The following is a 13,444-nucleotide window of genomic DNA, read 5'->3' as shown; positions in this document are numbered from 1 at the left end:
ACTGAAGCTCAGGAACCAAAGGAGTCCAGGGTCTGGTGTTCCTCTGAGTCCTGGGGGTACCAAGGTCATCAGAAAGACCAGTGGAGAGGGTAAAGGCTCGCTGTGCCTTCCGCTCTGCGGCCCCAAACCAAGGAGGGAGGGTGGGAAAGCAGGCAGAGACCGGGCGGGGCAGTGAGGAATGCGGCCGAGCGCTCCGGCCCAGGTCTGTGTGCAGCAGCTCTGAGGGGGACTGCCACTGCTTCCTCGGAGGCCACGCGAGAGCCTCTCTCCACAGCCCCCCCCCCACCCCGAGGACAGGCGGCCTCCCACATCGGCCTCCGGGGAGAAGGACAGAGGACCTCCAGCGTCTCTCCGTACGTAGCACAGGCAACTCTCGCCCGAAGCAGGAACTGTGAAGAGTCTGGACAGGTCCGTTCATTCAAGAACACTCCATCGCCTGCAGGCAGCTGCCGCGGGCAAGCTCTGCCGCACAGCTCACCAGGTCTGGCCTCTCAAGTGGGCTGATGGGTATCGTCTCGGAGGACGGCACAGAAACCTTGTACAATCAAACTGACATGTGGGAGGGCTAAGATCCCAAGTCCCCCCATCTGCCTTGGGCAGAGGTGTGCTTGCTACATTTCACGTAATTCTTACATAAGCCAATTAAAGGGCATCTAAAAAAATCTTTGATTAGAACACAAACAAAAACAGAACCATTTCATTTTAAAAAATAAATAAATAAAATAAACCCTGCCTGGATGGGCTCACTTTGGAATAACACAGGGAGCTACGTCACTGTCAGATCCGTCCGCACTTCTGAGGTGTGGGAGTTTCCGGAAGTGCTGCGCAGTGTGTGGGGAGCCAGGCAGGAGGCAGATGCCGCTGGCCGCTGGCGGAGTCTGACACAGGGCCGGCCCCTCAGAGGGCAATGCCACCTCAGAGGGTGGCATTGAGTACTCTTTGGGGAAAATAAACATTGTATCAGGTCTGTCAAAGAGTTGGTTTGATCTGCAGAATACCAGAGGAAAGGCTGAATCCAGAATAAGAGACCACATCCTTGTGTTGAAACTTCCTCCTACCATGTTTTCTTTTCTTTCAGGTAATCATGGACTGTGACAATGTTAGCAGTTGCTGCCTTTTTTTTTTGACAGGCAGAGTGGACAGTGAGAGAGAGAGACAGAGAGAAGGGTCTTCCTTTGCCGTTGGTTCACCCTCCAATGGCCGCTGCGGCCGGCACACCGCGCTGATCCGATGGCAGGAGCCAGGTACTTCTCCTGGTCTCCCATGGGGTGCAGGGCCCAAGCACTTGGGCCATCCTCCACTGCGCTCCCTGGCCACAGCAGAGAGCTGGCCTGGAAGAGGGGCAACCGGGACAGAATCCGGCGCCCCGACCGGGACTAGAACCCGGTGTGCTGGCGCCACAAGGCAGAGGATTAGCCTAGTGAGCTGCGGCGCCGGCCTAGCAGTTGCTTTCTTAACACGAGCTTTGTAACTGCCTGAAAACGGACAGCACGCACATCGGATGACCCAGCACTCCTTCTTGACATCTAAGCTAGAGATACACTCGCCATGTGCACATGGAGACGAGAACGAGACTGTGTTCACTTCAGTACCGCCTGCAGGAGCAAAAACCGGCACACTTAATTGCCTACCTACGGCGTGACGGTTAAATAAATTACGGTCCATCCCCACCAGAGTATCACGCAATTGCTCGATAGAATGAGATGCCAGTATGCATCAACAGTGTAGAAATGACACTTCAAACCGAGAACAGGACTTTTAGGCTGGAGGAGGGGACAGAGAAGGATGACACAGGCGATTTCAACCTTAACTGTAATGTGAGAATATTTACATGAACACACAGTTTAGATGATTCAAAGTCTTCATACAGACAGCTGACTTGAGCAGTGAACCCACTACTCCTCAAGGCTCTCATCACAGGCTTCCTTAAAGCCCTTCTCCATCGTGGTTACGAGTTACCCTCCCACCTTGGACAACTAAAAAACTGGAAAAATGAAATGATACATATAACAGTATTAGCACACAAGGACATTAGCACACAGGCATTATAAACATAAACTGGGGCTAGCGCTGTGGCGCAGTGGGTTAAAGCCCCGGCCTCCAGCACCAGCATCCCATACGGGCACCAGTTCGAGTCCCAGCTGCTCCACTTCTGATCCAGTTCCCTGCTAATGTGCCTGGGAAAGCAGCAGAAGGTGGTCCGAGTGCTTGGACCCCTGCACACATGTGGGAGACCCGGAGGAAGCTCCTGGCTCCTGGCTTCAGTCTGGCCCAGCTCTGGCCATTGCAGCCATTGGGGAGTGAACGAGCAAACGGAAGACTTCTCTCTCTCTCTGCTCTGCCTCTCCCTCTGTGTAATTCTTCCTTTCAAATAAATAAAACCTTGTGAGAAAACATTACAGAATGTACCTTTCCCCGTTCCACCTCTTTTGTTGTCATGACGATCACACGGGAGTTCTCCTGGAACACCATCCGCCAGAAGTCGTTCACCGTGTTCTGCAGGCATCCTTGCGTGGCAATGTAACTCTTCCTGGGCTTTGAATTGTTGCACTTGGTTTCAAATTCAGGCTAGAATGTAGGAAGAAAATCCTTCAGACATTCGAATATTGCTTTCAGGACACAAGGAAGGATTTGCAGTACAGAAACCTGCTGGCAACGTGTGGTCAGAGAACATCATGAACGGCCAAGTTTACCATGATGATGTTTGCGTTGATGTAATCCGAAGCAGGCTCGTTGGGATCCCCGTCATGCAGGACGACCCTGGTGTGGTCAACTGGAAGAGAGGGAGACCACTGTCACCTTGGAACACAGACTGCTTCAAGACACACCAGTTCACAGCAGCCACGCCACACACTCATCTAAGTTTTGTTCATTTAATGATGAAGCCACAAAAAAATTAAACCCCAATAAGCACAACGGTAAATGCCCCATGAGCCTGACAATGCTTCCTCTACAGTTCCCCGTGCCTAGTAACATACTAGGGGTCAACAGTACTTCTCACGAGGGACAGTGGGGATGGGTGCATGGGGGCCCTCCATACTATTTTTATAACTTCTGATCAATCCAAAATATTCTGAAACCAAGAGATTTCTTTTTAAAAAAAAAAAAAAGAGTAAAGTTCAGATAAATGCCATAATGTCTGAGATTTGCTTCAAAATAACTTGAGGAGTAGATCAGAGTATAAACAAAATAAGATTGGGCATGAGCTGATCACTGCTGACAGAGGGTGACAGGTATGCACAGGTTCTGTCTACTTTTAAATATATTTGAAATTTTCCATAATAGTTTTCATGGAACAGAACAAAATATAGTGTCTGGAAAACAAAATTCTGATAGCTTCCTTTTTTTTTTTTTTTTTTTGAGGTGTATTTGTTTATCTGAAAGACGGTTAAGGGGATAGAGGGGGAGAGATACCTTCCATCCACTGGTTTACTCCTCAAACAGCTGCAACGGCCAGGACTGGGGCCGGCTAAAGCCAGGAGCCTGGAACTCACCTGAGTCTCCCATGTGGGCAGCAGCGGTCATCCTCCGCTGCCTTCTCAGGAACATTAGCAAGGAGCTGTATTGCAAGTGGAACAGCCTGGACTTGAAACAGTGATCCTACGGGATGCCAGCGTCACACACAGCAGCTTACTTGGCTGCACCAGAATGACGACCCCTGCCACTTTCCGCTGACCAAAGCTGTACAAACACAATCTTGGTATAAAAATCTGTGGCGGGCATTGTGGTGCAGCAGGCTAAGCTGCTGCTCCGGATGTCTGACTCCAAACTGAATCAAATAGTGGCTATTCCACTTCCAATCCAGCTTCCTACTAGTGCATCTGGGAGACAGCAGAGGATGGCCCAAGTACTTGAGTCCCTGCACCCACATGGGAGATCAGAAGAGAGTTCCTGGCTCCTGGCTTTGGCCTGGCCCAGCTGAAGATATCTGTCTTTCTATCTCCATATGTCTTTCTCTCTCGCCCTCGCAAATAAATAAATAAATAAGTATTTTAAAACTTGATTAATCAATCCATAACGTGAGTGTTCTGTGTAAAGCAACATGTCTTAGAAAAAGGATCAGTAACATGTATATTCTTTGGTTTCAGACTCTTCATCTTTTTTAAAAAAATGTTAAAGGAAACATCAGTTGGGGAAGTTTAAGGGAGAAAAAGATGTTAGATACTGCACACTGCTGTTCTCTTCATCTTTTCTGCATCCAGTGTCTCACTAATGAGTACCACTGGACCCCCTAAGTAGAACTGTAAACTTGAACGTGAAAAGGACGAGGCCTCCCGCAGTCGTTAGGGTCGTGCTGCGGCTCACACTGCCTCTCCACTAGCTCCTAGCTGCCTTGTTTCGTGCTGGAAAAGCCTTCACTTCCCTCCTCCACATGTGCTCACACCACGTGGATGTGATAAACACACACCACACAGAGGCACACACACATGCAGAAGGACTAGGTTTCTCTCTCTCTCTCTCTCTCTCTGTCTCTCTCACACACACACACACATACACACACACACAGGTTGGGTCTACAACATCTGACCAGACAGCTCTGACCGGATGAGATGTCAGCAATACTCTATCACTTTGATCATGTACCCCAATCAAAAGCTTTAGAACATTGAAACTAATACACATACGTGTATGATATATACACAAATAAGCCTTATTGTTTCATTGGATAAATACATTATGCACACACTGCCATCAACCTAGGCATCACAATTTTCAAGTTTTTTTCTCTTAAAGGATATAAACAAAGAGAACTTCAGAACGCTCCTTCCCTTCCCTTCCCTCTGTGCCCTGTCCTGCACAGCCCAGCCTGCGTAAGAGCATGAAACCAGTGGCAGTGCTGGCTCTGCACTAACTCTCATTGCAACCCTGACCAAACAGCCTGAGATGGGGATGATAAGAACACCTCCTTCCTGTATGCAGCATGGATCAAGTGAGGTCCAGATGCAAAGGGTTGGGTGCGGACCTAGCCCTTGGGAGAGGCAGGCTACAACTTGTTTGGGCCATTCTGGAGCCCTCCCCAAGGCCTGCCCCGTCATGGCTCAGCTTGGACTCTGTATAGTTGCATGTGGTGTTACAGGAGGTACAGCCTTCTGAATATGTCCAAGGTCCTTGCCATGGTCTGGATGGTCTAAGTCAATCCCCAAGAGCCCCTTGTTAAATTCAACCCCCACTGTGAGGTCTGGAGGGCTGGAAACTTAATCGGACTATGGCGTTTACATGCGGGGTCCCTGGGAGGGCACCAGGGTGGAGCCTCCGTGACTGAATCCTGGAGGCTTTGTAAGAAGGAGAGCAGGCCACACACGCACACGCATGCACACGCACACGCATACACACACACACGCACACACACACACACACACACACACTCCCTGTCTACTGCCACGAGACGAACCTGCTCAGGACTCTGCCAAGCAGCAAAGCTCTCACCGACCCAGCCCCTCAGCCCTGGACCTTCAGAACCCTGGGCCAAAATAAACCTGGTTTCTTTATAAAGCTGCCTGCCTCGGGTGCGCCACAACAGTAACCGCAGACCAACAGCGCTTCCTCTGGGCCCAGCATAGGTGAGCACAGCGATCAGCGAGCACAGCAGGAGCCTGCTGCTTCCCAGCGAGGGGACAGAGGCCAGAAAGGAGGGGCACCTCATCCAAGACCCACAAGCTGGGTACGTGGAGCAAAGACACAAACTCGGATCCCTGAGGCTCATGGCAAGTGGCCTGGCGCTAGGAGATCACAAGCCTCTTGGGCAGACAGAAAATCAATCAATCAGTTAATTTGCAGAAGGGAATGACCACAGCCAAAGCCTCCTAGAGGCGATTTTACTCTGTCATCAGCAGGACAGGAGCTCACTGAATGAGTCCTTCAATCCCCACCACTGGAGACTGTTTTACAAACTGCTCATAAGTAAGAGGCTCAGGTCTCGAATCTGCTAACAAGAGCACCCGCCCCCCAGGAGGAGTGACAGGGACATATCACAGTGTCCGAGCTACAGTGACCAGCCTGCAGCAGACGTGAATACTTACAAGGCAGGATGTTTTTATATCTATTTTTGTTTTTATTTTCTTGCCTCTGACCCTCCTTCCGGCTGTAGAGAAGTTTGCACTCCTGTTGTTGTAGTGTCTAGAAGGAAAGAAAAATAAATCTTATGCATTAAGTCACCCGACAATACATACACAAAAGCAAACTCTGGCTCTGTGTTCTGCTTTAAGGAATTCATCCTCAGAAATGCACCATCAGGTGAGATGGCTACAAGAACACTCTCATGAACACTGCATCAACAGTGAGAAAAACATTTTAGAGGTTGAATTTTAAAATACCCAACAGGACAGAGCTGCCTGAGAAAGTATCACTCAAGGGTGAGTATCGGCTCTGACAGTCAAGATGCCTGCCTCCCGCATCCGGGTGCCTGGGTTCGATTTCTGACTCTGGTTCCTGCTTCCAGTTCATGTGGACCCTGGGAGGCAGAAGTGATGTTGGGCCGGCACCGTGGCTCAATGGGCTAATCCTTCGCCTTGTGGTGCCGGCACACCGGGTTCTAGTCCCCGTCTGGGTGCAGGATTCTGTCCCAGTTGCCCCTCTTCCAGGCCAGCTCTCTGCTGTGGCCAGGGAGTGCAGTGGAGGATGGCCCAAGTGCTTGGGCCCTGCACCCCATGGGAGACCAGGATAAGTACCTGGCTCCTGGCTTCGGATCAGCGCAGTGCGCCAGCCACAGTGGCCATTGGAGGGTGAACCAACGGCAAAGGAAGACCTTTCTCTCTGTCTCTCTCTCACTGTCCACTCTGCCTGTCCAAAAAAAAAAAAAAAAAAGAAGAAGTGATGCTGAAGCAACTGGGTTCCTGCCACCTATGTAGGAGACCTGGGTTGAGTTCCTGGCTCCTGGCTGTAGCCCTAGCCCAGCTCTAGCTGTTTCAGACACTTGGGGAGTGAGCCAGCAGGTAAGACCTCTATCTATCTATCTGTGTTTATCTCTCTCTCAAATAAATTATAATTTAAAAAAAATGTTTATCATTCATTTATTCATACAAAAGAATGCTCTGCAGTGTGGTGGAATGAGAACGCCATGCCAAGATGGCCGCTGGCAACAGAAACTGCCTGGCAACAGGCTGTGATTGGATGGTTTCAGAAATCACATGACAGCAGAGTCTGCCTGGCAATAGGCTGTGATTGGATGGCTTCAGAAACTGCCTGGCAACAGGGTGTGATTGGTTAGGGCATAGACCGCCCCTTGACTGGATTGGCTGCCTTGGCTATATAAGCTGCTGTAGCAACTGAAATAAACAAGTCTGCAGGCTGCTTCCCTCGGGCCTGCTTTCACCCGACTCCCAGGGGTCTGTGTGGTGACTCCACGCCTCTTGCCCCCACCACACTCCTCATCCCAGAAAGAAATCAACAGCGACACTGCAGTCATTTAAAAAGAGGTTCTAGAAGGAGTGGGTGTGTGATGCAGGCTGCACCACTGGTTGGGATGCCCATGTTCCATCTCAGAGTGCCTGGGTTTGAGTCCCTTCTTCATTTCATATCCAGGTTCCTGCTAATGAACCTGGGAAACAGCAGATAATTGGGTTACCACTACCCTTGAAGGAGACCTGGATGGAGTTCCTGCTCATGGCTTCTGCCTGGCCTAGCTCCAGCTGTTGAGGGAATATGGAAGAGTGAACCAGCAGATAAAAGTTCTGTGTGTGTGTGTGTGTGTGTGTGTGTGTCTTTCTCAGCTGTCTTACCTATCAAATAAGTAAATGAACCTTTTTTAAAAAACAGACATTCTAGGACAATATTTAATGCCTTGGAAAGACGCTCAGAGGTGAAATGGTCGAACTTCCAGAACAGCAAATGGCATGACCTGCATGCTTGCATCCACCTCTGTACATAACAACAGCTGAAGGGTTTGCACCAAAAAGATGACAATGATTTTTCTTTTTCAGAGTGGTGAGATCATGAAATCCTTTTCTGCTTTTTTATTGTTTCTCCTATGTGGGTAGCATGGACCTAAGTACTTGGGCCTTCTTCCACTGCTTTCCCAGGTACATTAACAGGGAGCTCAATGGGAAGTGCAGCAACAGAACTCAAACTGGCATTCCACTATTGGATGCTGGCACTGCAGGCAGCAGTTTAACAATTTAAAGATAACAGTTATTAAGAATGAAAACCAATGAGTCCAAATATCTTTATCCAAAATGTATGGGATCAGGCTTCAGATCTGGTTTTTTTTCAAACTTTGTAGTATTTGCACAAAGTGAGATATCTTGGGGACAGGACCAAAGGCCAAGCATGAAAAGCCATGCATTGGGCCAGCACTGTGGCACAATGGGTTAAAGCCCTGGCCTGAAGTGCCGGCATCCCATATGGGCGCCAGTTCGAGTCCTGGCTGCTCCTCTTCTGATCCAGATCTCTGCTATGGCCTGGGAAAGCAGTAGAAGATGGCCCAAGTCCTTGGGCCCCTGCACCCACATGGGAGACCCGGAAGAAGCTCCTGGCTCCTGGCTTCCGATCAGTGCAGCTTCAGCCATTACGGCCATCTGGGGAGTGAACCAGCAGATGGAAGACCTCTCTCTCTGTCTCTACCTCTCTCTGTAACTCTTTCAAGTAAATAAAATAAATCTTAAAAAAAAAAGTCATACATGTTTCATATACACCTATACACACAGCAGAAAGATAATTTTATAGAATATTTTTAATAATTTTGTATATAAAACAAAGTTTCAGGGTATGAAATTTTCTGCTTATGGTCTGGAATTTCAGATTAGGGATGCCAACCTCTATTGGTGTAGAGCAGACAAATAATAAGATATGACCATGTTCTTGAGGAGTTTGAGACCTACCTACTTGGATCATTGATTTATTCAGAACAAGCCACAGGCCAGCTCTTGGACTGGGATATTGGAGCACAATGGAAGCGTGGTTTTGGTGCCGCTGGGTGATAGGCACACAATCCCTATGAGTGAAGCTTTGCAATCTCCCCAGGCCAAAAGCCCAAGTCAGTGCCACAGGTGGACAGCCTGCGTCTACACAGACACCTGCTCTCCTGAAGTCCCCCCAGCAAAACCTGGCAAGATTAAGTGAATCCAGGAAGGACAGAGCCAAAGAGGGAGGATGCGGATCTCGGCTCCCACGGCAAGCATCAGGAAGGACACCTCTGCAGGAAAAGGAGGTGGTAACGCACTCAGGAAAAGAATACAAACCAAGCCACACAGCCGCAGGGGCTGGCCCACTGGGAGAGGGGACATGGGGAGTAGAGACGGCACCTGCCGCAGAGTCAGACACGAGCAGCCCGAATGGCGCACATTCAAGGGGGTGGATGTCATTGTCACAGCTGCCAGAGTGCCTCCTTAAGGGACCACTATTTTCCACCAACCCTGGTTTTTAATGGCGAATCTCAAACTGGCAATTCAACAAAGCAAAAGGCTCGCTGAAGGGAAAAACAATCTTTACATAAGCTAAGATGGCTACCTCTCAAACATTCTGACAAGGAGAGACAGAGGCAGTAATTCACAACACACAGCCCTGTCTTATTCCCTTTTCATTTGTCTGAATTTCACAGACAGGTAGAAAAGTCAGGGTTTTAAACCGGTGTTCGACTTGGTTTCAAAATGTGATAATCAATCTTGACACGCAGCTCATAACGAAAGTGTTTAGATAGCTAAAACCCACACAGGAAAAAATACAAGGCATGGAGAACTCTGACAATGAAATGGTCATCTAAACCTTTAAATGAGCTCAGATTGGATGATCAAAGACTCCAAGTTGTCATTTCCGTCAACTGCAAGCCGGTCTTACCAGGCAATGCTGCTCTGCAGGAAGAAGCTTCGTTCCTGACTTTTAGGCAGGTCATTAAGGTGAGGTTCAAAAATAAACTCAAATGCTATGCTGAATCAGTCACTTAAATATTAACCAAGATGATGAAGTGAAACATCAACCAAAAACTACAGTAATAAGGGGTAGAGTCTGGAAGTCGTAAATGACTTGATTGAAACAAACTCAGCAGTCAGGCATCCAGGTCCTCACTGATGAACCAAACTTCACAGGATGCTTCCCTTGTGGGGGGCACACGGGCAGAGCAATTGCTATGGAAAGTGAACTTCCAGGGTCGGCGTGGCACTGCAAGTTAAGCCACGACTTGCAGTGCCGGCATCCCCTACCCAGAACGCCAGTTCAAGTCTCAGCCACTCTGCTTCTGATCCAGCTCCTGCTATTGCTCCTGGGAAAGCAGTGGAGGATGCTCCAAGTACCTGGGGCCCTGCCCCCACATGGAAGAACTGGGTGGAGTGCCAGCCTCCTGGCTTCAGGCTGACCCAGGCCCAGCCATTACAACTATTTAGGGAATGAACCAGTGGATGGAAAATCTCTTTCTCTATCTCTCCCTTTCTATCATTCTGCCTTTCAAATAAATAAATCTTAAAAAAGAAAAAAGGTCCTCCAGTCCCCCCTGTTAATCATTGTCCAACTTCCTCCTTCAAGATTAAGTCCAAGCTTTTCAGCACAACACAACCTCCTTCTCACGGCTGTTACCTGGGGCCTGCCTCTAACCGCAGCCCCCTCTGCTTTGTTGTGCCACCCAGCCTGTCTGTCCCTCAGTCTCCCCAAGTATGAATGGGGATGATCCTGTTTCTCTATGTATAGGGTCGGTGTAAGGGTTCAATGAGATGCATGTAAGTTGCACACAGAGCCAGGAATACCACAAACCGTGTACGCAGACGCTGGCTGTGGCTGTTACATTAGTAGTAGTAGTACATGAACTCCATATTCTGCCTAGTCCTCGTATGTCTGCACACCAGCAGCCAGCCAGCACCGCCTGGGAGGCCCCAGGTTTACTCAGTCAAGATTTCCAAGGGATTCAAGTGTACATTACAGTCTGAGGAGTGCTGCCCCTGCCCAGCCACGCTAATGACACACAGGGTCTTGGCGTCACCTGACTCCTCTGATGTGCCAGGCCCTGCTGCCTGGAATTCCCTCTCCCCCTGCAGCACCTCTGAGTAGTTTTATTTTCTTTTTTCTTAAACAGTTCCTCCCTAAGGAGCTTTCTCTAACCCACTCGGCCACGCACTAGCCTCCTCTGTGGCACGTGGTACTTAGCACATCATCTGCAGTACCAAGCTCCCTGAGTGCACTTCTCCCACAGAACCCCAGCTCAGTCCTCACATGTCCAGCCACATGCAACACAGTGCCCAGCACTCAAAATGTGTTTGCTGAATGAACGAAGGAAGGGAGAGGGGAGAGAGAAGCAGGGAGGGAGGGGTACACCAAGCACAGACTGGCCTGGGGATGGTCGGGCACTGCAGGCCCTGGCCTACCCACAGCCATTGCAGCCATTGGATGGAAGATTCTCTCTCTCCAGTGACTCTTTCAAATAAATAAATAAATAAATGTTAAAAAAAAAAAAAAAAAAAAGACATATCAATACCTTCTCCCAGGCATCAACACAAGAACTGGATAAAGAATAAAGAGAAAACTACTTCTCATATGTAAAGCCAATGTTACCTACTTTAACAGGTAGCACCAAGAACCACCATCTCCACAGGAAGGAGACACTGGGGCCTGACGGGCATCAGGCACAGCTGTGGCTGGCAGTCATCGCAGATTCACAACGCCTAACAGTGCACGTCTCCCGAGCGCATCTAACTAGCTCCTTCCCTGGTGCCCAGACCACCCTCATCTGTGCCGCAAAGCCCACACTGCCCAAACAGGCTTCATCCCCCTCGGTGGAAAGCTGCCATCCGTCTAGAGTGAGGCCAACAGTAAAAGGCATGGAAGCTGTGACTTCCCCGCTTTGCCCACAGAGGCCCCAACTGCACGGGGCTCCCATCTGCTTGGGAAACTCTCCCCAAGCCCCACCAGGCTGCCGGCCCCCGGGAGTCAGGAGACCATTTCTGGCCTCCAGGAAGATCTCATTTGCTAGGGCTTATCTTGCAGAACCTTCTACTCCCCAGCAGCCCCTGGGGCACAGAAAGCTGCTAAGGACCTGTCAAGCTGAATGTCACTGCGTTTCCATCCCCACTCCCCACTGGGCCTCCCTGATGAAAGGGCTCAAGACAGGCAGCAAAAAAAGACAATGGGCAGCTGGATACAGACTGAAAGATACCGCATTTCCCTAAGTAATACCATCAAAAGGGATCCGAGCATAATTACAGTACCTGATCACGCGAGAGCATGCAGATCAAAAGCCACAGACCACAACTAACCACTAAACCTTAAGAAACACCCAGAGAAAATCCATGTTGATCCATGCTGTGTAGAGGCACTACCAACCACGGGTGGGGCAAGTTTTCACTACGCAGAACCTCCCTTATATTTCTGACCACTGATTGAACATGCTTTGCTTGCTCCCCACCTCTGAAACCCTGTCAACCTAAATGGCTTTAGCAAAAGGCCCAGTCACTGTGATGACCAAAATAGACTCCCATAGGCTTCTAAAGCCTTCCAATTGCAAATCGCTGGAGCTGGCTGCTGACTAGAATTTCATGAAAGGAAGTGACTGAAAAGAGCCAGGGGTTGGGGCCAGTGCTGTAGCTCAGCAGGTTAACACCCTGGCCTGAAGCTCTGGCATCCCATATGGGTGCAGGTTCGAGACCCGGCTGCTCCACTTCCCATCCAGCTCTCTGCTATGGCCTGGAATAGCAGTAGAAGATGGCCCCTGCACCCGCATGGGAGACCCGGAGGAAGCTCCTGGCTCCTGGCTTCAGATCGGCACAGCTCTGGCCATTGTGGCCAATTGGGGAGTGAACCACTGGATGGAAGACCTCTCTCTCTCTCTCTCTCTCTCTCTCTCTGTGTAACTTTGACTTTCAAATAAATAAATAAATCTTCAAAAAAAAAAAAAAAGAAAGAAAAGAGGCAGGGGTTGTAACGGTGGTTGTTAAGACTTTGATTAAGGCCGGCGCCGTGGCTCACTAGGCTAATCCTCCGCCTGCGGCACTGGCACACCAGGTTCTAGTCCCGGTTGGGACACTGGATTCTGTCCCAGTTGCCCCTCTTCCAGGCCAGCTCTCTGCTGTGGCCCGGGAAGGTAGTAGAGGATGGCCCAGGTCCTTGGGCCCTGCACCCGCATGGGAGACCAGGAGAAGCACCTGGCTCCTGGCTTTGGATCAGCGCGGTGCACTGGCCACAGCGGCCATTGAAGGGTGAACCAATGGTAAAGGAAGACCTTTCTCTCTCTCACTGTCCATTCTGCCTGTCAAAAAAAAAAAAAAAAAAAAAAAAAAAAAAAAAAAAAGACTTTGGTTAAGACATTCACATCTTCTGCTGCCTGCAGTGCCAGTAACCCATATGAGTGCTGGTTCAAGTCCCGGCTGCTCCACTTCCGACCCTGGGAAAGTAGCAGAAAATGGCCCAAATGCTTGGGCCCCTGCACCTACGTGGGAGACCTGGAAGAAGCTCCTGGTTCCTTGCTCTTGGCTTCAGCCTGGCCCAGCCCCAGCCGTTGCAGATATTTGGGGAATAAACCAAAAGATCT

The 13,444-nt window shown here is 49.6% G+C and overlaps 1 protein-coding gene across 4 annotated transcripts in view; it reads right to left on the bottom strand.

The window, feature by feature from the left end:
* Positions 1-13,444, bottom strand: part of PTPN11 (protein tyrosine phosphatase non-receptor type 11) — a 95,230-nt gene that overhangs the window by 18,594 nt on the left and 63,192 nt on the right. For all 4 annotated transcript variants that reach the window (XM_008272268.5, XM_008272270.5, XM_008272269.5 and 1 more), the window contains exons 7-9: positions 6,021-6,117; positions 2,694-2,773; positions 2,410-2,568 (exon numbers count right to left, since the gene is read on the bottom strand). In XM_008272268.5, the coding sequence (XP_008270490.1) occupies positions 2,410-2,568; positions 2,694-2,773; positions 6,021-6,117 (336 nt within the window). The remainder of the gene's footprint in view (positions 1-2,409; positions 2,569-2,693; positions 2,774-6,020; positions 6,118-13,444) is intronic.

Source organism: Oryctolagus cuniculus, chromosome 21, assembly GCF_051225735.1.
Source record: "Oryctolagus cuniculus isolate XC-2025 breed Fujian yellow rabbit chromosome 21, ASM5122573v1, whole genome shotgun sequence".
NCBI lineage: Eukaryota > Metazoa > Chordata > Mammalia > Lagomorpha > Leporidae > Oryctolagus > Oryctolagus cuniculus.
The sequence above is the reverse complement of the archived record's forward strand: the minus strand, read 5'-3'. Positions and strand labels throughout refer to the sequence as shown.